This window comes from Bubalus kerabau, chromosome 2, assembly GCF_029407905.1.
Source record: "Bubalus kerabau isolate K-KA32 ecotype Philippines breed swamp buffalo chromosome 2, PCC_UOA_SB_1v2, whole genome shotgun sequence".
Taxonomy (NCBI): domain Eukaryota; kingdom Metazoa; phylum Chordata; class Mammalia; order Artiodactyla; family Bovidae; genus Bubalus; species Bubalus kerabau.
The window spans coordinates 202,950,852-202,973,967 of record NC_073625.1 but is presented as its reverse complement, the minus strand read 5'-3'; the positions used below and the strand labels follow the sequence as shown (position 1 = coordinate 202,973,967).

At 39.8% G+C, this 23,116-nt stretch overlaps 1 protein-coding gene and 1 long non-coding RNA gene across 2 annotated transcripts in view; one reads left to right on the top strand and one right to left on the bottom strand.

Annotated features, from left to right (window-relative positions):
- The window catches only part of KCNH8 (potassium voltage-gated channel subfamily H member 8), a 479,646-nt gene that overhangs the window by 153,737 nt on the left and 302,793 nt on the right, over nt 1–23,116 (bottom strand). The window contains exon 6 of the mRNA XM_055570028.1: nt 3,982–4,139. Coding sequence (XP_055426003.1) covers nt 3,982–4,139 — 158 coding nt within the window. The remainder of the gene's footprint in view (nt 1–3,981; nt 4,140–23,116) is intronic.
- Nucleotides 2–21,632, top strand: LOC129644363 (uncharacterized). Its single transcript, XR_008710819.1, has 7 exons — nt 2–998; nt 1,515–2,182; nt 10,322–10,705; nt 16,090–16,239; nt 16,741–18,021; nt 20,400–20,464; nt 20,971–21,632. It is a non-coding gene; the product is annotated as an uncharacterized LOC129644363 (long non-coding RNA).

Genomic DNA, 23,116 nt, shown 5'->3' with positions numbered 1-23,116 from the left:
CTGAGCTCTCTGCTAAACTAACATGCTTAGGGAACCAAAAGCAAATGGAACAACATTTTGGAAAAATCTCCTAGATTCTGCCTTCGTATGAACTAAAAAAAAAGCAAAACTTATAGTTAAGGGGTTATTTTCCTGACTTTAGGGCTCAACTGAAAAATGCCCACCCTGGAGTCCACCAGAGAGGCCAATGTCTTGACCCAATGCTGTTACTAACCTACATGCTTCTCACACCTTCCGAGAGAAAGGAGAAGTCAGATAATATATTAACTCATATGCAAACAGAGTTTGATGAATTCCTTGATCTATTCTAATTTGAGGGGTGAACCATAAATAAAGGGCAAGCAGGTGGTTGGTATGATTACACCTGAGAATAATTTTCCTTTATAGGCAGAATCATAAACAAGGCCAGAAACTTTGGAGAGTTTGCCTTTGTAATTATTTGGAGTTGACTGACTTTCCAGTTTCTCCCTCTTCCAGCCATCTTCCCTTATCTCCAAGAAAAACTGTACTTAGAAAAGTGCCTGATACATTTCTGTTAAATGAGTGAATGGATAAGTGGTTATGTGAAGATATAAAACATCCCAGGCTTACTGTAATAATAGGTAATCAATAAAAGTGCATTCAGTTGTGATCTTGTGAATTATTCTATATTGGAATATAAAAACATCGGAAGGATGGGAATTCCCGGGAGATCCAGTGGTTTAAGATTCCACTTCTCCACTGTAGGGGGCCCGGGTTCTATCACTGGGCAGGGAATTTAAGATCCCACAAACAATGAGGTACAGCTTAAAAAAAAAAAAAAGTCCTAAGGTCCTGTAATAGAGGAACTCGCCAGGTAGCTGCGGTCTTTTATCCCATTTTGTCAGCTTTCTAGGTTGAGTTTACTTTCTTCTCCTTCCACCCACTTCTCGTCTCACTCTTCTCCAGCCAATTGCAAGCCAGATGCAGTCTCTGCTTTGCGGCTTAGAGGAATTACTAGGCATGAAGTTATTTTACAGGTAGGTGAATCTGATAGATAGATGACAATTTTGTATGTAAAGTGAAAGCTGGAGCAGAAGTCTCAGATGGGGGATACCATCTACTGTGGACTGAATTGTGTCCCTGCAAATTTCATATCTTGGAACCCTAGCCCTCCGTGTGACAGTATTGAGGTGAGATGGGGTCTTTGGGAGGTGAGATGGGGTCTTTGGGAGGTGAGATGGGGTCTTTGGGAGGTTTACATGAGGTTCGTTAGGTTTACACGAGGTCATGAAGGTGGGGTCCTCAAGATGGGATTAACATCTCTGTAGGAAGGGACCAGGGCCCCCTCTCTCTTGCTCCCCACCCACTCCAGTCTCCTTCCCTCCGCTCCCTGTCTGGGGACCACATGAGGACACAGCCTTCTATAAGCCTGAAGGAGCTCTCACCAAGAACCAAACTGGCGAACACCTTGATCTGAGACTTCCCAGCTCTCAGGGCTGCAAGAAATAAATTCCCGTTGTTGAAGCTGGGCAGTTTATGTTATTTTGCTACAGCTGCCTGAGCAGATGAACACACCGTCTTGAACACAGAGTATGGATGCACGCAAGCTCCCCATTTTCTCTGAAAAGGGATGTTTGAGGGACGAATGTGGAACTGCCCTTCCACAAGAACAACAGCCATTTGCAAAATGACATGAAAAGAGATATGAGCCTGGGAGCCCAGGAAGAGGCAGCCCCAGGGATTTTGCTGGCAGTTTAAGAAAATTATATGTATTCCTATTGGAGTCAACTTCCTGCTGTAAAACATGAATCTGGGCTCTTGATGAATGGTGCAAGAAAGAGGCATATTTGATTTAGATGGAAATATATAATCTGAAAAAGAGAAAAGATTCCTCTCATTCTTGGGCTGCTGCTGTAAATTTGTCACTGATGAGAATTACAAGCACCTTGTAGATAGCTACAAGACGATGAGGGACACCTTCGCTGAAAACTCCCGTGAATTAGCAATTTCCCATTACCAGCTGGACATAGCCATCGCCTGGCTATCAACTTAAAGAAAGCAAAAAACTCGTTAACATGTGCTGAGGTCTTTCTAGGTGTGAAACACTTGGCAAGGTATTTTACAGAAAGATTGCCTTTTAAGGCTGCTCAGAAACCCTGCAGGAATTTTTATGGTTTGGGGCCTATTTTGACATTAACTCCCCCAGGAAGTCACTTGGATGGTAAGTGACAAAACTTGAATTCATACATTTGCCTTCTTCACTCTATCGTACTTTCTATGACTCATTCATAATTTTATCTGTCATGCCTCTCATAGTGACTTATATATAGTGAGTTTTAATAAATAAATATGTAAGCTGTGCATAAAACATTTGCCTTCAGCAATTGTGGACACAGCCAAAACTAAAATATGTAATACATTTTTGATGGCTGTCACACATTTTTGAATGTCACCTATGGAGATGCACTAACTGGATCCATTTTAGGTCTGGAAAATCAGCACTTTTGTTTATTTATTTGTTTGTTTGCTTTTCTTTTTGTTAAGTCTGTGTAGTGTAACAAAAGTATAACTTATAGACTTTTCCCCATAACTTATGCTCTCCTGGGAAATATAATATTTTAAACAAGCTTTTCTATTCAAATAGAATATTTGATACTGACTAATTTATTGGGAGGAATAACACTTATAAGCCAGTTTGTTAAATGATTATATGCTCAGCCCTATGAAAAGCAGAAAAAAATATCACTGATAAGAGAGATTCCTTCCTTCTTTTTCTTCCTTTCTGACATAGATTTGATCTGTAACTTCACCTTTATAAAGAATTCATGCTCTCTATTTCACAAGTGAAAATGTAAAAAGATAGCAAAAGCACAGCAAAAGTGTACAAGCATTTAAAATTCATCAAATTGTGAGAATTAGACTTCTTAAATTCTTTACCCGTGTTAATTTTAGTCAATGAAACTTTTAATCATATCTAAGCATCTTATGTATTTTATATTATATATATTCAATACTTTATATTATATAATATATATTTTTAAGTTTATGTTATTTGTTCAGTGCCCAAAGAAAAATGGAATATATAAATTATTAGTAGTATTTAGAAGCAAAGTAGCAAGTTGATTTACAGCAAAGTCTATGAGACACCACTTATTTAACAATTCTCCAGGATAATTTGGAAAATTTTCTTATCATTTTATGCATTATATATTTCTTTGGGGTATTTTTTGGCAGTCTTGCAGAAGCCTTGTTTTAAGTCATTATACTTTCATTACAATATACTTATCTAGTCAAATTCAGTCTTGAAAAGCACTTTAAAAAGTTCAGATAGCAATTCAGTTTAACACTGATTGATATTATATACTAGATTTCCCCCAGAGCTTTCCTTTCAGTTGAGTTATAAACCTCTTAGCGATGTTGACACTCTCAACTTCCCAACTTAAAAAAAAAAAAAAATATATATATATATATATGGAAAGAAAAAGAAAAGAAAAATACTATTATGCAGGCAATTAACAAATGCACAGATTTATACTAAATAGTCAGAAGTACAATTCAGTCTTCATTATGAAGTAAGTAATGACTGTACTTGAAATATTGATCACTTTGTTTAATATTGAAAACTGTGTTTTTAAATTCTTGATAGAGAATATAATTTCTTTTGGGAAGGCTTGTCAATGTTTAATTTGAACAAATGCTTGGTAAATTTTTGCCTGCTAAAATTGGTTACTCCAGCAGCAGATTGCATGACTGGTCCAAAAATGCTGTTATACCTTCTTGAAAGTCTATTTAGAAGGGAGCACTTAATGCTTTTAAGAGTGTCAATTATTAAATAGTAAAAATAGCTATGATTACAAGTGGGCATACTTTCTTTCTTGTAAGAAAAAATAAAAATAAATGCTTTAGATGAATAAAGAGAAATTAACAGATATCAATAAAAATTCAAGAGAATGCTTGATTTCTGCTGGTCATTTTATCATTTAGAGCTTTGCTCCATCCAGCATTTTTACAAGGACTCACCACTGTGACGTTGAAGGCATACAGGAGGTCAAACGGCAGGGCAGCGATTAGATCAATGATGAACCAGGTGGTGACGTAGTGGATGCAGATTGATCTTGCTTCAAAGATGACTTGGCCAGACTTGCTGACATAGGTTGTTCGAAAATTTAAAATAATATCTGATTGAGAAGAAAAGAATAGAGAAAGAGAAGTTAGGAGAAAGAGAGGGAGGAGAAGGAAAGACAGGAAGGAAGAGAAGATGGAAGGAAGACAGCCAGGTGGGCGGGAAGGAGGAAGGGAGGAAGGCCGTCGTGTTAAATTCCACGAACAGCCACCTCTTAACTGATTTCAGATTGACAACATCCAAAACACTCTTTTTGACAGATCCAGTTCAACTCAAAAAACAAGTATTGGAGAAGGGTGAAGAAAGTATTTTTTGAGCACTTCATGCATTCCAGACATTGGGCCACATGTTAAAATTCAAAATAAATAAATAGTAAGAAGAACAATAGGCAACACATACTAAATGAATTCTCCCTGCATATAGACATTGTCCTAAGACCTTGGTATCGGTTGTTTCCCTTCCTCCCTAGAACACCTCCCAGTAGTCAGTATTAACACAGTAGACAGCACATCGTAGACAGTATTAAAGAGGCAGAAACCACATCTCAGTGGGAAAAGTAACTCATCCGTGATCATCCTGGAAACAGCGGCAGAGACAGTTTTGAATACAGGTATACTCTGTAGTCTGTATTCATTTTAATTTTTTCTAATAGTACACTATTGTGCATACAAAAGCTTTAGTAATCTCTGTAGGGATATGAAATTCATCCCTTCCCTGAAGGTGCTTGTAATCACAAATTATCAGAAATCTCTCGTTCAGATTTCTAGGTTAAATTCCCTATTTCATTTAAAGGGAAGATGCAATCATTTGTCAATCTTTCCTTATGTCACCCTTTTAATATATTGAATTTTTATGTTTATTTTTTAATTGTATTTATTTTATACTTGTATTTTACTATTTATCAAACTTTTCATATGATATCCTTGTGAGTGTTGGTCAAAGGACAAATGCATAGCCATGTGCATCATCTAGAGCTCAGTCAGGCTGCCTGTGAATAAACGTCTGTCTGTCACATCAGATCAGATCAGATCAGTCGCTCAGTCGTGTCCGACTCTTTGCAACCCCATGAATCGCAGCACGCCAGGCCTCCCTGTCCATCACCAACTCCCAGAGTTCACTGAGACTCACGTCCATCGAGTCAGTGATGCCATCCAGCCATCTCATCCTCTGTCGTCCCCTTCTCCTCCTGCCCCCAATCCCTCCCAGCATCAGAGTCTTTTCCAATGAGTCAACTCTTCGCATGAGGTGGCCAAAGGACTGGAGTTTCAGCTTTAGTATCATTCCTTCCAAAGAAATCCCAGGGCTGATCTCCTTCAGAATGGACTGGTTGGATCTCCTTGCAGTCCAAGGGACTCTCAAGAGTCTTCTCCAACACCACAGTTCAAAAGCATCAATTCTTTGACGCTCAGCTTTCTTCACAGTCCAACTCTCACATCCATACACGACCACAGGAAAAACCATAGCCTTGACTAGACGGACCTTTGTTGGCAGAGTAATGTCTCTGCTTTTGAATATGCTATCTAGGTTGGTCATAACTTTTCTTCCAAGGAGTAAGCGTCTTTTAATTTCATGGCTGCAGTCACCATCTGCAGTGATTTTGGAGCCCAGAAAAATAAAGTCTGACACTGTTTCCACTGTTTCCCCATCTATTTCCCATGAAGTGATGGGACCGGATGCCATGATCTTCGTTTTCTGAATTTTGAGCTTTAAGCCAACTTTTTCACTCTCCACTTTCACTTTCATCAAGACGCTTTTGAGTTCCTCTTCACTTTCTGCCATAAGGGTGGTATCATCTGCATATCTGAGGTTATTGATATTTCTCCCAGCAATCTTGATTCCAGCTTGTGTTTCTTCCAGTCCAGCGTTTCTCATGATGTACTCTGCATAGAAGTTAAATAAACAGGGTGACAATATACAGCCTTGATGGACTCCTTTTCCCATTTGGAACCAGTCTGTTGTTCCATGTCCAGTTCTAACTGTTGCTTCCTGACCTGCATACAAATTTCTCAAGAGGCAGATCAGGTGGTCTGGTATTCCCATCTCTTTCAGAATTTTCCACAGTTGATTGTGATCCACACAGTCAAAGGCTTTGGCATAGTCAATAAAGCAGAAATAGATGCTTTTCTGGAACTCTCTTGCTTTTTCTATGATCCAGCGGATGTTGGCAATTTGGTCTCTGGTTCCTCTGCCTTTTCTAAAACCAGCTTGAACATCAGGAAGTTCACCATTCACATATTGCTGAAGCCTGGCTTGGAGAATTTTGAGCATTTCTTTACTAGCATGTGAGATGAGTGCAACTGTGCGGTAGTTTGAGCATTCTTTGGCATTGCCTTTCTTTGGGAGTGGAATGAAAACTGCCCTTGTCCAGTCCTGTGGCCACTGCTGAGTTTTCCAAATTTGCTGGCATATTGAGTGCAGCACTTTCACAGCATCATCTTTCAGGATTTGGAATAGCTCCACTGGAATTCCATCACCTCCACTAGCTTTGTTCATAGTGATGCTTTCTAAGGCCCACTTGACTTCACATTCCAGGATGTCTGGCTCTAGGGCAGTGATCACATCATCGTGATTATCTGGGTGATGAAGATCTTTTTTGTATGGTTCTTCTGTGTATTCTTGCCATCTCTTCTTAATATCTTCTGCTTCTGTTAGGTCCATACCATTTCTGTCCTTTATCGAGCCCATCTTTGCATGAAATGTTCCTTTGGTATCTCTGATTTTCTTGAAGAGATCCCTAGTCTTTCCCATTCTGTTGTTTTCCTCTATTTCTTTGCATTGATCGCTGAAGAAGGCTTTCTTATCTCTTCTTGCTATTCTTTGGAACTCTGCATTCAGATGTTTATATCTTTCCTTTTCTCCTTTGCTTTTTGCTTCTCTTCTTTTCACAGCTATTTGTAACCCCTCCCCAGGCACCCATTTTGCTTTTTGGCATTTCTTTTCCATGGGGATGGTCTTGATCCCTGTCTCCTGTACAGTGTCATGAACCTCATTCCATAGTTCATCAGGCACTCTATCTATCAGATCTAGGCCCTTAAATCTATTTCTCACTTCCACTGTATAATCATAAGGGATTTGATTGAGGTCATACCTGAATGGTCTAGTGGTTTTCCCTACTTTCTTCAATTTCAGTCTGAATTTGGCAATAAGGAGTTCATGGTCTGGGCCACAGTCAGCTCCTGGTCTTGTCTTTGCTGACTGTATAGAGCTTCTCCATCTTTGGCTGCAAATAATATAATCAATCTGATTTCAGTGTTGACCATCTGGTGATGTCCATGTAGAGTCTTCTCTTGTGTTGTTGGAAGAGGGTGTTTGTTATGACCAGTGCATTTTCTTAGTTCCTGGATTAAATATCACTAAAGCATTGGAAAAGTTCATTTTTTCCTTAATTTGCTTTATTTCTCGATTTAATTTTTACTTTACATTGGAGTGTAGTTAATTTAAAATGTGTTAATTTCAGGTGTACAGAAAACTGAATCAGTTGTACATATATACATATCCATTCTTTTTCTGATTTTACAATACAGGTTACTACAAAAAATGAGTAGAGTTTCCTGTGCTATACAGTAAGTCCTTGTTAATTATCTATTTTTAAAAAAATTTAAATTTATTTATTTTTAAATGAAGGATAATTGCTTTACAATAGTGTGTTAGTTTCTGCCATGCGTCAACATGAATCAGCCATAGGCATGCGTATGTCCCCTCCCTTCTGAACCTCGTTCCCACCCATTCCCACCCCTCCCACCCATTCTGGTTGTCAAAGAGCCCTGGGCTGAGCTCCCTGTGTCATACGGCAAACTCCCACTGGCTGTCTATTCTACGTATGGTGATGTATGTGTTCCCATGTTCCTCTTTCAATTCATGCTTTCCTCCCTTCCTGCAATGCGTCCACAAGTATGTCAGTTTTAATAAGGTGGATGAACCTATAGCGTATTATACGAGTGGAGTAAGTCAGAGAAAAACAAATATTGTATATTAGCGCATGTATGGAATCTGGAAAGATGGTGCTGATGAGCCTGTTTGCAGAGCAGCAGTGGAGATGTGGACATAGAGGATAGGCTCACTGGCCATCTGCTTTATATATGTCACATGTGCTAAGCTGCTCCAGTCGCGTCCAGCTCCCTGTGACTCTATGGACAGTAGCCCATCAGGCTCCTCTGTCCATGGAATTCTCCAGGCAAGAATACTGGAGTGGGTTGCCATGCCCTCCTCCAGGGGATCTTCCCGACCCAGGGATCAAACCCACATCCCTTACATCTCCTGCATGGCAGATGGGTTATTTACCATAGCACCACCTGGGATCAGATCAGATCAGATCAGTTGCTCAGTCGTGTCCAACTCTTTGCAACCCCATGAATCGCAGCACGCCAGGCCTCCCTGTCCATCACCAACTCCCGGAGTTCACTCAGACTCATGTCCATCAAGTCAGTGATGCCATCCAGCCATCTCATCCTCTGTCGTCCCCTTCTCCTCCTGCCCCCAATTCCTCCCAGCATCAGAGTCTTTTCCAATGAGTCAACTCTTCGCATCAGGTGGCCAAAGTACTGGAGTTTCAGCTTTAGCATCATTCCTTCCAAAGAAATCCCAGGGCTGATCTCCTTCAGAATGGACTGGTTGGATCTCTTTGCAGTCCAAGGGACTCTCAAGAGTCTTCTCCAACACCACAGTTCAAAAGCATCAATTCTTTGGCCCTCGGCCTTCTTCACAGTCCAACTCTCACATCCATACACGACCACAGGAAAAACCATAGCCTTGACTAGACGGACCTTTGTTGGCAAAGTAATGTCTCTGCTTTTGAATATGCTGTCTAGGTTGGTCATAACTTTCCTTCCAAGGAGTAAGTGTCTTTTAATTTCATGGCTGCAGTCACCATCTGTAGTGATTTTGGAGCCCAGAAAAATAAAGTCTGACACTGTTTCCACTGTTTTCCCATCTATTTCCCATGAAGTGGTGGGACCAGATGCCATGATCTTCGTTTTCTGAATGTTGAGCTTTAAGCCAACTTTTTCACTCTCCACTTTCACTTTCATCAAGACGCTTTTGAGTTCCTCTTCACTTTCTGCCATAAGGGTGGTGTCATCTGCATATCTGATGTTATTGATATTTCTCCCGGCAAGCCCATCTTATATATAGTAGTGTGTATATGTTAGTCCTGAACTCCTGCTTTATCTCCCACCACTTTCCCCTCTGGGAACCATAAGTTTTTTTTTTTTTTCAAGTCTGTGAGCCTGTTTGTTTTGTAAGTAAGTTCATTTGTATCAGATTTTAGATTCACATTTAAGTGATAACATATGATTTCTGTATTCTCTTTCTGACTTAGTTCACTTAGTATGACACTCTCTAGGTCCATCCTTGTTGCTTCAAATGGCATTATTCCATTCCTTTTTATGACTGAGTAGTATTCCACTGTATCTATGTAACACATCTTCTTTATCCATTCATCTGTGGATTGACATTTAGGTTGCTAGTTAAGTACAACTAATCTATGGGGAATTTCAGGATTGGTGTGTCCCTGTAAATGCGCTGAGGGCTGAGCTCTTTATGAACTGGTGACTCCAAGAGACATGCATTTCTCTGAGGAGTGACTTCATGGGGAGCGTCAGGATTCAGGGGCAAAGCTCAAAGGGCAGAACGTGGGACGTAAGCACCCTAAAAAGAATAGGAATGTAAGGAGTTACGAACTACATAATTTCAAAATGAATTAGAGTACTCTTTATAGCTAATTTAAGCCATTGAAAATAAGTGGAGTAGTGTTATATGACGTTAAAAACTTGCTGCTATCATGATCGTAATGATAACAATAATGAAATTACAGTAACGTGTATTTCATATTTGTATATCACTTTTACTTTTCACTTCTTGTCACATTTGAAGGCAGAAATCTGTTTCCCTCCCCTGTCTCCTCTCCCCTCACCTACCACCACCTCCCATCTCTTCCCTGAGTCAGGGTGGATCCTCTGAGCATGATGAGATAGATCACATTACATTTTGGGCTAAAGGGAGGTGATCTGTGTGGCCTACCCTAATGAGGTGAGCCCTTTAAAGCAGAGTTTTCTTCCCCTGGTGGTAAGGAGTTGGAAGGCGGGGAGGCACGCTCTTCCTGGCGGGAAAGAAAGCAACTGCCACATTCTGCGATGGACTACACGGCTGGGAATGGCTGGGAGAGACCCCTCCTAAATATATACCAAGGAACGGTAGATATTGTTCCACAATTGTAAAGAAATGACATGTGTTCAACAGCCGCATGGGACTGGAAGAGAATCCTGAGATCCAGGAAAGAACAAAAGGTGACACCTCGATTTCAACCTTTGGGGCCCTGAGCAGAGACTTCAGCTAAGCTAGAACTGGACTTCTGACCTATAGACGCTATGAGACAAAGAATGGGCATCGTCTTCAGATGATACGTTTGTGGTAATGAACTACAGCAATACAAACTAGTATAAAATTTACTGAGTCATCTGGTTTTCATTGTAGCCTGTGAGATGAGATAATACAGGAATTATGACAAAGCAGGTCAGTATTACATTGTTATAAGATAACACACATGTTCTTAATATGAGCCCAGTGCTGCTCCAGGACCTTCAGAACCATCGCATCATTGACCTCTTATCACAACGCTAACAGGTAAGCACTTCTGTTAACCCCTTTCACAGATGAGAAGACTGAGGCAGAAAGAAGTCAAGTGACGTCTCCAGGATCACACAGACAAGGAAACTAAAGCACAGATTAAGCCGCACAGCTAGTTAGGGAAAGAGCAAGTCCCAGTCCAAGTCTCTTGAGTTCTAATTGTGTGCTTTGGGTTTTGATGTCTTAACAGGGACCAGTCATATCTCAGCTCTGGGAGGAGGTTCTAGGTGACTCAAAAAGAAAGCATTAATGTTCTTGACTATTGTGAATGATCTAACTTACGAAGAAGTTGTATTTTTGTCAAGGAATACAACTATTAAAAATACTCTCCCTGTTAACACTGAGAATTACGTTAGAGAATGAACGGCTGAAGCTAGTTGCTGAGCCTCTCACGAAGGTCGAGCACAATCCCAAGGTGATTTTCACCAGAGTGAAAATGCCTTCACACGACGCACCGATGCGCCTCGAGACACGGCCGCCAGGATGGGGCTGGGAGTTCAGGGCAGTGCTGTGAGGTGCCAGCGCCGCGGGCGAACGCTTCATTCTTCCCTTCTAACTTTCTAAACTCCTGGATTTGTGCATTAGCAGAGCAGTTTAACAGCTTAGAACACCAGCTGTTGAAATAAAGCAGAGATTTCGGCTTCATGGTTTTTATAAGAAAGCTCAGGCTAGGCCTTTAGATTGCCGTCTTATGAGGGAGAAACCCAAAGAGTTGTTTACCAAGCCCTTCAGTGAGCTTCGGTTTCCAAAACACAGGCTAAGCTGAGTCAGTTAGTCCATTATCAAACTGAAGGAAAAAATGTCTTGTGTATTTACTAACTGAACACCGGCTTCCATCACAAATTTTACGGAAAGCCCACTGCCGCCACCCACGTACCTGGGCACTCCCCTAAATGGAGGAATGAAGAAATGACTGATTGGCCTTTGGTTGATTGATACAACAAACATTTTTAAGGCTATATGGTTAATTATGTGGTTGACTAAAGAATAAAATAGAAGTGCAGACTTCTGAATAGAAAACGTATTTTCTTGGATGAGTCATTACAGAATATCCATTCAGAAATCTTTTTAAAAAATAATCTGCTACTCAGTTCAATTTAATTGGATGAAAAGAATATATTATTTTAAATTTAAAAAGAAATAATGATAAGACTTTTATACACAAAGTGTTAATAGCAAAAGGATGCAAATATACATTTGAAGTACTTGAATACAACTAGGTTTATTTTCTGGGAAAAACCTAGATATATATTACATTCTTTCTAGGACAATGCTGTTATACAAAGATTGCAGGTTTCTTGAGTGAGTGATGAGTATTATTTTTATTTATTCTTTATTTTTAAACTCTTTAAAAATTTATCGAAGTATACTTGATTCACAACATATTATTTTTATTTTTAAAAATATTTTATATTGGAGTAGAGTTGACTTACAATGTTGTGTTAGTTTCAGGTGTATAGAAAAGTGAGCCAATTATACATGTACACGTATCTACTCTTTTTTAAGTTATTTTCCCATTTAGGTTATTGCAGAATTATTTCTAGATAGCTGATTATTTTTTAAACCTACTTTTGTCATACACGTAAGAATAGACACAGCTCTGTTGCACTGTGATTTGCAGGACACATTTTCATGTTTATTAGTCTGTGTGGTTCCCGTGCCGACTCTCTCAGGCGTCCTATCACTGACGTTTTACCAATGACTTGGAAAACTTAAGAAAATTGTTTAAAGTCATGTGAATAGTAAGCAAGAAACAGGACATCATTTGGCAGGCAATTCCATTTTCTTTCCATTATCTTAAAGATTAACTACACTTTCAAATGCTGAGGCTGAAGCTCAGATACTTGGCCACCTGATGTGAAGAGCCGGTTCATCGGAAAAGACCCTGATGCTGGGAAAGACAGAAGGCGGGAGGAGAAGGGGACGGCAGAGGATGAGAGTTTGAGCAAGCTCCAGAAGATGGTGAAGGACAGGGAAGCTTGGTACGCTGCAGTTCATGGAGTCACAAAGAGACACATCTGAGCGACTGAACAATAACAACACTTTCAAATAAATTTTAGAGGCAATAACAATAGTTCGGTGCAAGGAAATGTGTTTCCGATTGTAGCCCTCAGATTCAATTCAGCACTGGCAGCACCCAGGTAAAAGGATATTAAACCAGGGCAGAGAATTGAATGCAGGGGAATGAACTGTCTTTGAGTCTAGAAATACAAGGATTAAGCACTTGTCCAGGATTAAGCACTTGTCCAGGGAGAATGGAGAAAACACTCTGCATTCTCCCCACTGATAAGGATGTGGCGGCGATGTAAATATTCCCTTAAATGGAAGAGCGAGATGGGGAGTACAAGCTGTTTATGAAAGAGGGAAACACAGAATAAGGTTAAGTAATGATGAGGGAGAAAAAAGCCTTCCAGAACCGGTGTCCCTCGTACAAGCCCAAGAACCGTGGGCGCAAAGTGGAGACTGACCAACTGTGCTTCCCCCTGAAGTGTCTCACCTCCCAGGAAGTTGCACATCGTCAGTGAATTAAATCAGTGACTCTTTCAAATGCTGCACTAAGAACGTGGTCTCCTCCAGACAAGCCACAACCTCCCTAAATGGCAGTAAGGTTTTCATTCTGAGACATCTAAGAAAGCCTATGTATAACGTTTTTCATTATATTGCAATATAATTTTTGTTGAAAACTTTCAACTGTATGTTGAAAAATATGTGAAAACTCTTTAATATCCAAACCTTTAACTTTTCTTGCTAATTTCATTTATTAACAACATGCACAACTGTGCCTAGATACATAAAATGCACAATTTGAATCAAGAAAATTATTCCCCAAATTGAAACAAATTGACTCATACAGATTTAGCACCTAGAAGTGTTAATGCCTCATATGTGTGTATATGTATAATCTCTTGAACCCACATGCTTGTATCATGTGAAGTAAATAAGTAAACAGGAAATTACCATACATACTGTGATTTACAGAATTTCAAAAAAAATTGATCATAATCCACCCCATCAAAATGAGACAGAACATAATTGAATTCTCTGAGGATTTGGATGGCCCTGAAATATTTTGCAGGATAACCAGTTTACCTTGCTGTATTCAGGTTTTACATAAGCCTGATTGAAAATAAAGACAAATAATAGAGAGATAACTGTCCCCATATTGTTAACACTCTAAAAACGAGCGTTTCATTTCTCTCTCTCACTAAATGGTTGTATATGAGAACTAAAAGGCAAGAAGATTAAACCTAGCTTTTCCAGTTTGATTTCCTCCAGAACTATGTAATTAGAAAGTACCCCAAAAAAGGTTAAATTTGATATGGCATAAATTAGTAGATTTCTTTTCTTTATTAGCATGCATGCCAGATGGGAAATCATTAAAAAATAATATCAGCTTACTCGTTAAAAAGTGAATTAAAATATAATGGTGTTCATGAGGGCATATGCACCAAATACAAATAATTAATATCTTCATTTAGCCATTTCTTTACAAATTAATCAATGTAGTACAGCGTGGGTGGGGAGAGATTTAACTAAACCAGCTGCAGACTAATATTCTAAAGATACCCTGTCTTTTTTTAATTGCTTGTGAGACACTCCTTTGAACACGGTAGGATGTCACAGCAAATTTGGGCTAGAAGGTGTGGGAAAAATGAATAACTGCAAGCTGATTAATGAAGAGGCTCGAGGGACTTGTAATTCTAGAAGTAGCTGTAACTGATCACCAGGATTAGTAGATGAGATTCTCATATGACTGGATCCTTGCTCATCTTGTTAGCCTTCGTCCCTCTTGCTTATCTTAATGAGAAGTGTGGGGGAAAGAAAGGGCAGCAGGCACAGTGAGAAGCAGCATTTAAGAACAGTTACCTGCAGAAGAAGAGGTAGAGCTGAAAGGAGGCAGCCAGGTGGCTCAGGAGCGGTTGATGCCGCCTCTGGCTTCCGCTGTGTGCCAGGGTCGTGATGGACATTCACATCGTTTTTGGCCCTCAACATCTGTATCAGATGGACTCACCCAGAAGGGAAGACCTTCTAACCTAATCTCTGTTTGAATGGAATAACCCTAATCCACAACATGCTTCATAAAGATGCAATCAACCAGGCACTTTCGCCTGCAGCAATGTTGAGCCTTCTGCCCTTTGAGAGTGCTGCCTTAGCTTGATGCGTCCTTCAGGAGGCACAGAATATGCTGTCCTCTCCAAGGCCTTCTTACAAACATTCAACATCCGTCATCAAGTTCTTTCTGTGCCCCAGGCGGCTCCTTTTCTTTCAATTGTCTCTCTTTTTTTTTTTTCTTAATTTATGATTTTTTTTTTATTCAAGGATAACTGCTTTACAGAATTTTGTTGTTTCCTATCAAACCTCAACATGAATCAGCCACAGGTATACACATGTTCCCTCCCTTTTGAACCTCCCTCCCATCTCCCGCCCCATCCCACCCCTCTAGGTTGATACAGAGCCCCTGTTTGAGTTTCCTGAGACCTATAGCAAATTCCTGTTGGCTGTCTATTTTACATGTGGTAATGTAAGTTTCCATGTTACTCTCTGCATACATCTCACCCTCTCCTCCCCTCTCCCAGTGTCATAAGTCTGTTCTCTATATCTGTTTCTCCATTGCTGCCCTGTAAATAAATTCTTTAGTACCATTTTTCTAGACTCCATATTATATGTGTTAGAATACAATATTTATCTTTCTCTTTCTGACTTACTTCACTCTGTATAATAGGTTCTAGGTTCATCCACCTCATTAGGACTGACTCAAATGCACTCCTTTATATGGCTGAGTAATATTCCATTGTGTATATGTACCACAACTTCTTTATCCATTCATCTGTCCATGGACATGTAGGTTGCTTCCATGTTCTAGCTATTGTAAATAGTGCTGCAATGAACAATGGGATACATGTCTCTTTCAGTTTTGGTTTCTTTGTTAATTGTCTCTTATTGATACAATTTCCTCTTCCAGTCCTATATTTTTCTCTAGTTTTTGGTTTTCACAGCAAAGCCTCATGGAGGCCCAGTTTGGGCTGTTACCTCCCTCCCTTTCTTTCTTTCTGTTTCCTCTTTCCAGATTGAATTTTTATTCATTTTACATAGTGAGCTGCACCTTTGATTTTTATTTTAAAAATAAATTTCAAAGTCTTTAACACAATGAAGAAAAGAAAAACAAACACACGTATAGCTGACTACTGTCATTTTTGAAGTAAGGTCTTGAAAGTGTAGCAGAATATACCATCCTCAAATATGCCACTTTGGCATAAGAATTATTTTGAGCTGAAGGCAATTGAGAAGAAGCAGAAGCCAAAAAGCTCCCTGCCCTCCTTCTATTTGCTTAAAAGTAAGACATACATTTTCAGTAGTATCCCTGCTCCCTTCCCAACCAGGAAAGACAGAAGGTAATCCCCAGATGTAGCCCGTCCTGTGGGAAGACAGCAGCAGACACTCCCACCGGCAGTGTTCGCAGAGTTCTCACCACTTCACAGTCTCACGGACACTTCATGGCTTCGCACTAAAAAGATCTTGTCTATTGGGTGGTAATGCATTTACAATTTTTTCTTTTAATAATACAGCCTTAGTAAATGGTTGGGGAATCTTTAAAAAACATAAAACCTCTTACATTACTATTGGCTGGGGCATTTTGCCCACTTAAAACCCCATATGTTGGGGGTTTTGAACAGATTGCTCCCAATTGGCTGTTTCTGTTCTTTACTGGGGGGCTTCTGGAGGGGCTCAGGGGAAAGAATCTGCTTGCCAATGCAAGAGAGGCAGGTTTGATCCCTGAGTCAGAAAGATCCCCTTGAGAAAGAAATGGCAGCCACTCCAGGATTCATTCCTGGGGAAGCCCATGGACAGAGGATCCTGGCTGGCTACAGTCCAGGGGGTGCAAAGAGCTGGACATGACTTAGAGACCAAACAACAACAATCACATTCCTCATTAGAAGATCTAAAGCACAGCTGTGCTGTTCAGTTTGGCGACATCCTAAAGTACTATGAGAATGTCGAGACTAAAGACTTGCATTCTTTGCCCCATGCAGCGTTCGTGGCACTCGAAGACGGAAAAGACATCCCAAAGAAGCATGCCCGCAATGAGGACCTTGGACTCTTGTTGTTGTTATGTGATGTCAGTCCACAAGGAAGCCCCATCTTTGAGTATGCTGGCAGGTCAAAGGACACAGCACATGTTCTCTGCAGACCTCTATGAAAACTGCCACTTATTACCTATAACTGATTATTTTAGTATACTGAATTTGTACATTGCTTTCATTTTATTGTATAAGGTTACTATCTCAAAACACTTTCACATGACATGCACATTAAGTATGTGTAAAAAATACCAATTTTAGCTCCCTGTAAGTTATTTACTTTTTCATACGCCATGTAACTCTAAATTATATATCAAACTTTGGAATTACTGGATCATTTTTAGTAAAAATAGCTTAATGATTTAAACGTAAACCTGCTGAAAAACCATGATTCACACATAAACTACTTAATTATAGAAAGTCTTTTGCCATACTTATCCTGTTTATAGTTATAGCTTTCAACTGGCAAAATTTCCAATTTAACACTAGTAGAAAACATAAGGACTATAACATCTATAATATCCAGTCATTAAATTTAAAAAATAGTTAAAATATACTAATTTCATAAGAAGTAAATATTGGTTATCCAAGTAACAAAACTTAGAGTTAACGAAGACTAACACAGATAAAAAAAAAGTGTTAATATAATTAATGTTTGCCCCAGTGTGAAATCCAACACGCATCTCCTCATTAGAGAGAAAACTTTTGCATTAAATAGTAGGAGTTTCCACAGTTATGCAACATTTTACATTTTACTTAGGACTTTCATGTTCATTTTCATATTTGAGGAAAAGAATACCCTTAGTATTCATGATAGTCTTTAGTGCTATTCACCAAGCCTTTCTGGCTCTCCACCTCCTGGAACGGTTACGGTTCCCACCACCTGAAGGGATTAAGCGTGTCTCTATGACGTACTATGGCTAAAACTGTGAGAGCAGGAATAGCCTGAAACACTCCCAGGCACAGTTTTGACAGCCAGTAGGCAATTCCTCACATTTTCTTCTCCCTGCCCTGATGGTTACGTGATAAGATGGAGCATCTGTAAGCCTGGGATTCAGAGCGGCCGAAGGGCTCACACGTCTTTGTGCCACATCCCCCTGAGAGCTTGACGTTGCTTGTTATCACAGCAAAGCCTGGCCCATCCTGGCAGACCTTCCTGAGAGGCTCTACACAGAGAGGAGTGGCTCACAGTAAGGATTTGGACAGGGTCCCCAGGGGTGGACCCCTGTGCAGGTATCAGTTGTTTGCGGCTATTACTACCCGTAGTGATACTGCCATTCTGTAAGCTTCAAAACTGAGTAATAAGGACCATGAGGGACTTATCTAAGGTTGCCTGGCGTATTCACACTGTTATTTTTATTGTCACTTTATAGATCTGATACATGTAATACAATGATATGAAAATGACAATAAAATAATAGCAAAATAACAATAGGTCACAGGTAATGTATTAAATTCTTGCTCTGTAATAAGGCTTAAGCACTATACACGCATTAACTATTTTGATCCTCAGATGGTCACTATTTAATGATGGGTTGTTCATTGCTGTTATTCAGTCGTTAAGCGGTGTGACTCTGAGACCCCATGACCTGCAGCACGCAGGGCTTCCCTGTCCTTCACTGTCTCCTGGCTGGGGTTTTCCAGGCAAGAATACTGGAGTGGGTTGCCATGCCCTTCTCCAGGGGGTCTTCCCGACCCCGGGATTGGACCCTCGTCTCTTTTGTCTTCTGCATTGGCAGGCGGGCTCTTCACCACCAGCACACCTGGGAAGTCCAGTGATACGTTACAGACTCAGAATCCACTTGCCCAGGGTCACTCAACCAGAAAGTGATGGACCTGGAATTTATGCTTGGAGTCCATCTGTGTGCTACCCTCAAAACACTTTTTATGAGAATCCTTCCTCTCTTTCCAGTCTAGGCAGGGGAGTCTTCTAGTGATATTCAAAAACTAATTTTTGAAATTTAGGTAAGTTTTAGAGATGTGAAAAGACACAGCATTTTGACTAGGTTGCCATAAGTAAAATTGTTCAACATATTTTAAAAGTGTCTTATTTTGAGAATTACATATATACTGTAAAGTACACTGGTCTTAAATGGATGACTTTATGAATTTCCCTAAAGTTGACCATCCTTGTCATTATCGTGGATAGAGATATAACTCGGACAGAAACTCAGAAGCGTTCATGATCCATCCAGTCATTAGCCACCCAAAGTTGCTATTGCCCCAATTATCATAGATTAGTTTTGCTTAATTAGTTGGGAACTCTGTATAATAGGAATCAGGTGGTATGTACTCTTGTGTATCAATTCTTTCACTAGACATTGCTTATGTGATTTTCATCAATTTGGTGCCATGGTACCCCGTTCACTTCTTCTTTGCTAAATAGACTTTCATTGTATAACTATACAGAATTTGTTTCTTAGTTTTGCTGGTGCTGAAAATTTGATTTGGGTTGCTTCTAATTTGGACTATTATAGGTTAATGCTCTTATAAATACATAAATAAGTAGGTATGTATGTATGTTATATATGTATATATGTACACATACAGTATTTATACTTTTCCTTGTATAGGAATAGGTGTGTCTGTTGATTCTGTGAATCAAATTGCTGAGTCATAAAGTAATTAAATAGTTTAGTTTATGCTGGCAAAGAGTTTAACAAAGAGATTGTACTAACTTCAGTTCAGTTCGGTTGCTCAGTCGTGTCTGAACTGAACTGAACTGAAGTTAGTACAATCTCTTTGTTAAACTCTTTGCCAGCATAAACTAAACTATTTAATTACTTTATGACTCAGCAATTTGATTCATAGAATCAACAGACAAGTTTAGTTTATGCTGGCAAAGAGTTTAAGAGATTGTACTAACTTACATTTCTACAAACAGTGTATGACATTTTAAGTTGCTCACATCTTCCTGCAACCTTGGTAATTTGTCTTTTATTGAAAGTATTCTAATGGTGATGAAATTATTTTCATTTTCCTAATGATATTGAGCACAATTTATTACACATCTGGGTATTCTTCTTCATGAAATGTCGGTATAGGACTTTTGTATATTGAAGTTTGCTTCATTCTTTTTACTGATTTGTAGGAATTGTTACCATATATTCTGATTATGCATTGTGTCTGTTTAAGTAATTTATGCCTATGCCAAGGTAATTAAGATATTCTACAATGATGTCTTCTAGAAGTTTTATTTTTTAACTTGTACATTTCATCAGTGATCCATTTGCAATTGACTTTGTGTATGGTGTGATGCAGGAGTCAAGAGTTACATTTTCCCAGTGGATAACCAACTGACCCAGCACCATTTTAGAAAATGTTATTATTTCTCCAAAGCATTTCAGTGACATTTTTGTCATAAATCAGGAGATCATATATGTGCAAATCTGTTTCTGGCCTCTATATTTTGTTTCAATGAACCGCCTATCTGTTAGAATCAGCAGAGTCAGAAATAGATATGTCCAAGCTATATTTTAGGACTCTCAATAGCATTCAAAATATGAGTAATATATTTGACTTTTAAAGCACAAGTTGATTAGTCACTAACTAATCTGAACTTACATTTGAAAAAGCTAGATGGATTTTTATTTGAAATATTTGAATTTCAGATCCTGCATTTGAAGTGTTTGAAATAACGGAACCATGAATAGTGATGAGAAATGCAGACCCTCACGTAAGCACATTATGATTTCATGGATATTTTTAGGAATGCCATCAGTAGAAGTTACATTTGCGCTGCGCTAGAAGTGCTTTTCCGCTTGTGGTTTCCGTAATTCAGTCTATTTTTAGTCACCGTGAAGAGTAAAATCACGGAAAGATCAATATTCTCAAGCCACACCCATCTGATTTCAGTAACGTTTGAGTAAAACGTTTGCCAAGCTGGGGAACAGAGTAATTCTGTGCTCTAGTTGTATTATAGTCCAGCTCGCTGAAATCAAAGGGAAAGTTGCAAAGCAAAATGGTGTCTGTTTTACTAAATCTCCCTCAGGGCTGCTTGAGAATGGAGCCCAGTTGAAAGCCGCGCCTTTCCCCTTTCCCGTTTACCCTTTTCTCTTCCCCTCTAACTTTAAAAGGACGTACCTATAGGAATGAGACCACGAGGCAACTTAACCTAGCTCCTGACTTAGGCTCTTCTGAGTGTTCACCAAGCCTTGCCTAGCCTTCTGATTCTTTTCCTAGACAAAAAGGAGAGTGAAGAATGAAGCAGTTACAGAATAGTTAGCTCTCTACCCGCAACAGCCCCCTGAGCGATCCTGCGGGCAGATCATGAAGGGAAGACATGTGAAGGGAGAGAGGTCCGCTCGACATGCGACGGAGAAGGATGCGGAGCCCAGCATCCTGCCTCCACGATTCACTGAGATCCTGCCCCCTTTTCCATTTAAAACCTGTCTTGGTGGAGCAGAATCTTCAGAGTTGGTCTCAAGACAGAAGTCCACCTTCTCCTCAGATTGCTATTCTTTTTTTAAAAATAATTGTATTTATGTGGCTATTTTTGGCTGCACTGGGTCTTTGCTGCTGCGCAAGGCTCTCTCTAGATGCAGTGACCGGGGCCTGTCATCTAGCTGCAGCGCAGAGGCTCCTTGTCGCAGAGCACAGGCGCTACAGCACACGGGCCTCAGCGGCTGCAGGCACGGGCTCAGCAGCTCGCACCTGGGCTTAGATGCTCCCAGGCGAGCCAGGCTTCCTGGACCAGGGACCGAACGGGTGTCCCCTGCATTGCAAGACGGACTCAACCACTGGACCACTGCGGTCGTTCGTGGCTCCTCTGATTAAAGCACGTTTCCTGTCTACTGACCCTTGCCTCTCTAATTATCGGCTTTTAATAAATTGACCTAATAAATATTTATTGACCTAATAAATCAAGTCACTATCACCAGGCCTTTCAGTTCAGTTCAGTTCAGTCGCTCAGTCGTGTCCAACTCTTTGCCACCCCATGGACTGCAGCACGCCAGGCCTCCCTGTCCAACACCAACTCCCAGAGCTTGCTCAAACCCATGTCCATTGACTTGGTGATGCCATCCAACCATCTCATCCTCTGTGGCCCCCTTCTCCTCCTGCTTTCAATCTTTCCCAGCATCAGGGTCTTTTCTAACGAGTCAGTTCTTCGCATCAGGTCACCAGGCCTTTAGGAGCCAAGTACTGGAGTGCGGCAGGAGGACTTCCAGCGGCAGTTCAGTTGGGGATGCACACGGCTTCCAGTCAGAGTCAGGACGGAAGATGTCCCCCTGGGGCTTCACTATGATTTGGAAATACACAGTGTCAAAGGGGCCACCCATTAGAGCTGGAGCCTTAAAACAATGAATTCCCCAGTTATTTTATTGTTTGTATTTCACACTGAAAGCTTTTTTTTATGTTCTTACAAAGCCTATCCTTTAAACTTATTATATGGTATTTCTGGAGGGAAGGGAAGAAATTGCTCCTATATCTGTTTATATAATGAAAACATAGTCTGTAAAGTTTCTCAGTGATATTCCACAGAGAATAAAACAACTCTCAAAAACTCATGAACTCTAGGTTTTTCTACTTACATTATTTTTAACTTAAATTACTTATTTCTACTTGTTTTCTACTCATAGGGCAGTGTTTCTTGGTGCAAAAATAAGTACAGTTTTACAAAACACATCTATTTTTAAAAAATAATCTATTCATATACTCAGGAAAGGTCTTGCCCTCAAATTATTCTTTTATTATACTGAGATAGGTTTTTTGATATTTTTCTAGCAATATCAACAAAACCATGTCTTTAATGGGGCTAGAGTAAGAAGGTGCTACAAAATTCAGGTTACTCAGGACTGAACACTGCCATAAACTGTAAAAAAAAAATATTGTTTTTTGAGGCATCAAACAACTGAGTAATTCAAATGCAGTATCTGGCAGTCAACAGTGTGTTACTGGGTTTTGAGTGGTTTTGATGATTTCCATCACCCAAGCTAATGCTTTGTGCTTAATTAGCCTTTGAATGTCCATCAGTACTCACGCTATTCTGAACATGAATTTAAATGGAAGCAGGCATGCATCTTTTGCTATTGGGAGATTCAAACAGAACTGACCTTCAACTTGGTTCCAGATTGGTATTGGTTATGCATTCTGTATATTTCAATTGTTATCAGACTTTTCATGCTTTCGGCACGTTCAGATTTTCAATCTGTCATAAAAATACATCTCTTAATGATAACAATCGCTTGTATTATCTTAATAAAGATGTGCAAGATAGGGGTTGATCTGGTCAAACGTCACCCTCCATCAGCGTTCAAAATTCCTCCTCCTACTTTTCTTTCATGTGGCACTTTTAATGAGCAATTATTATCTGATAAGTATTAACTTT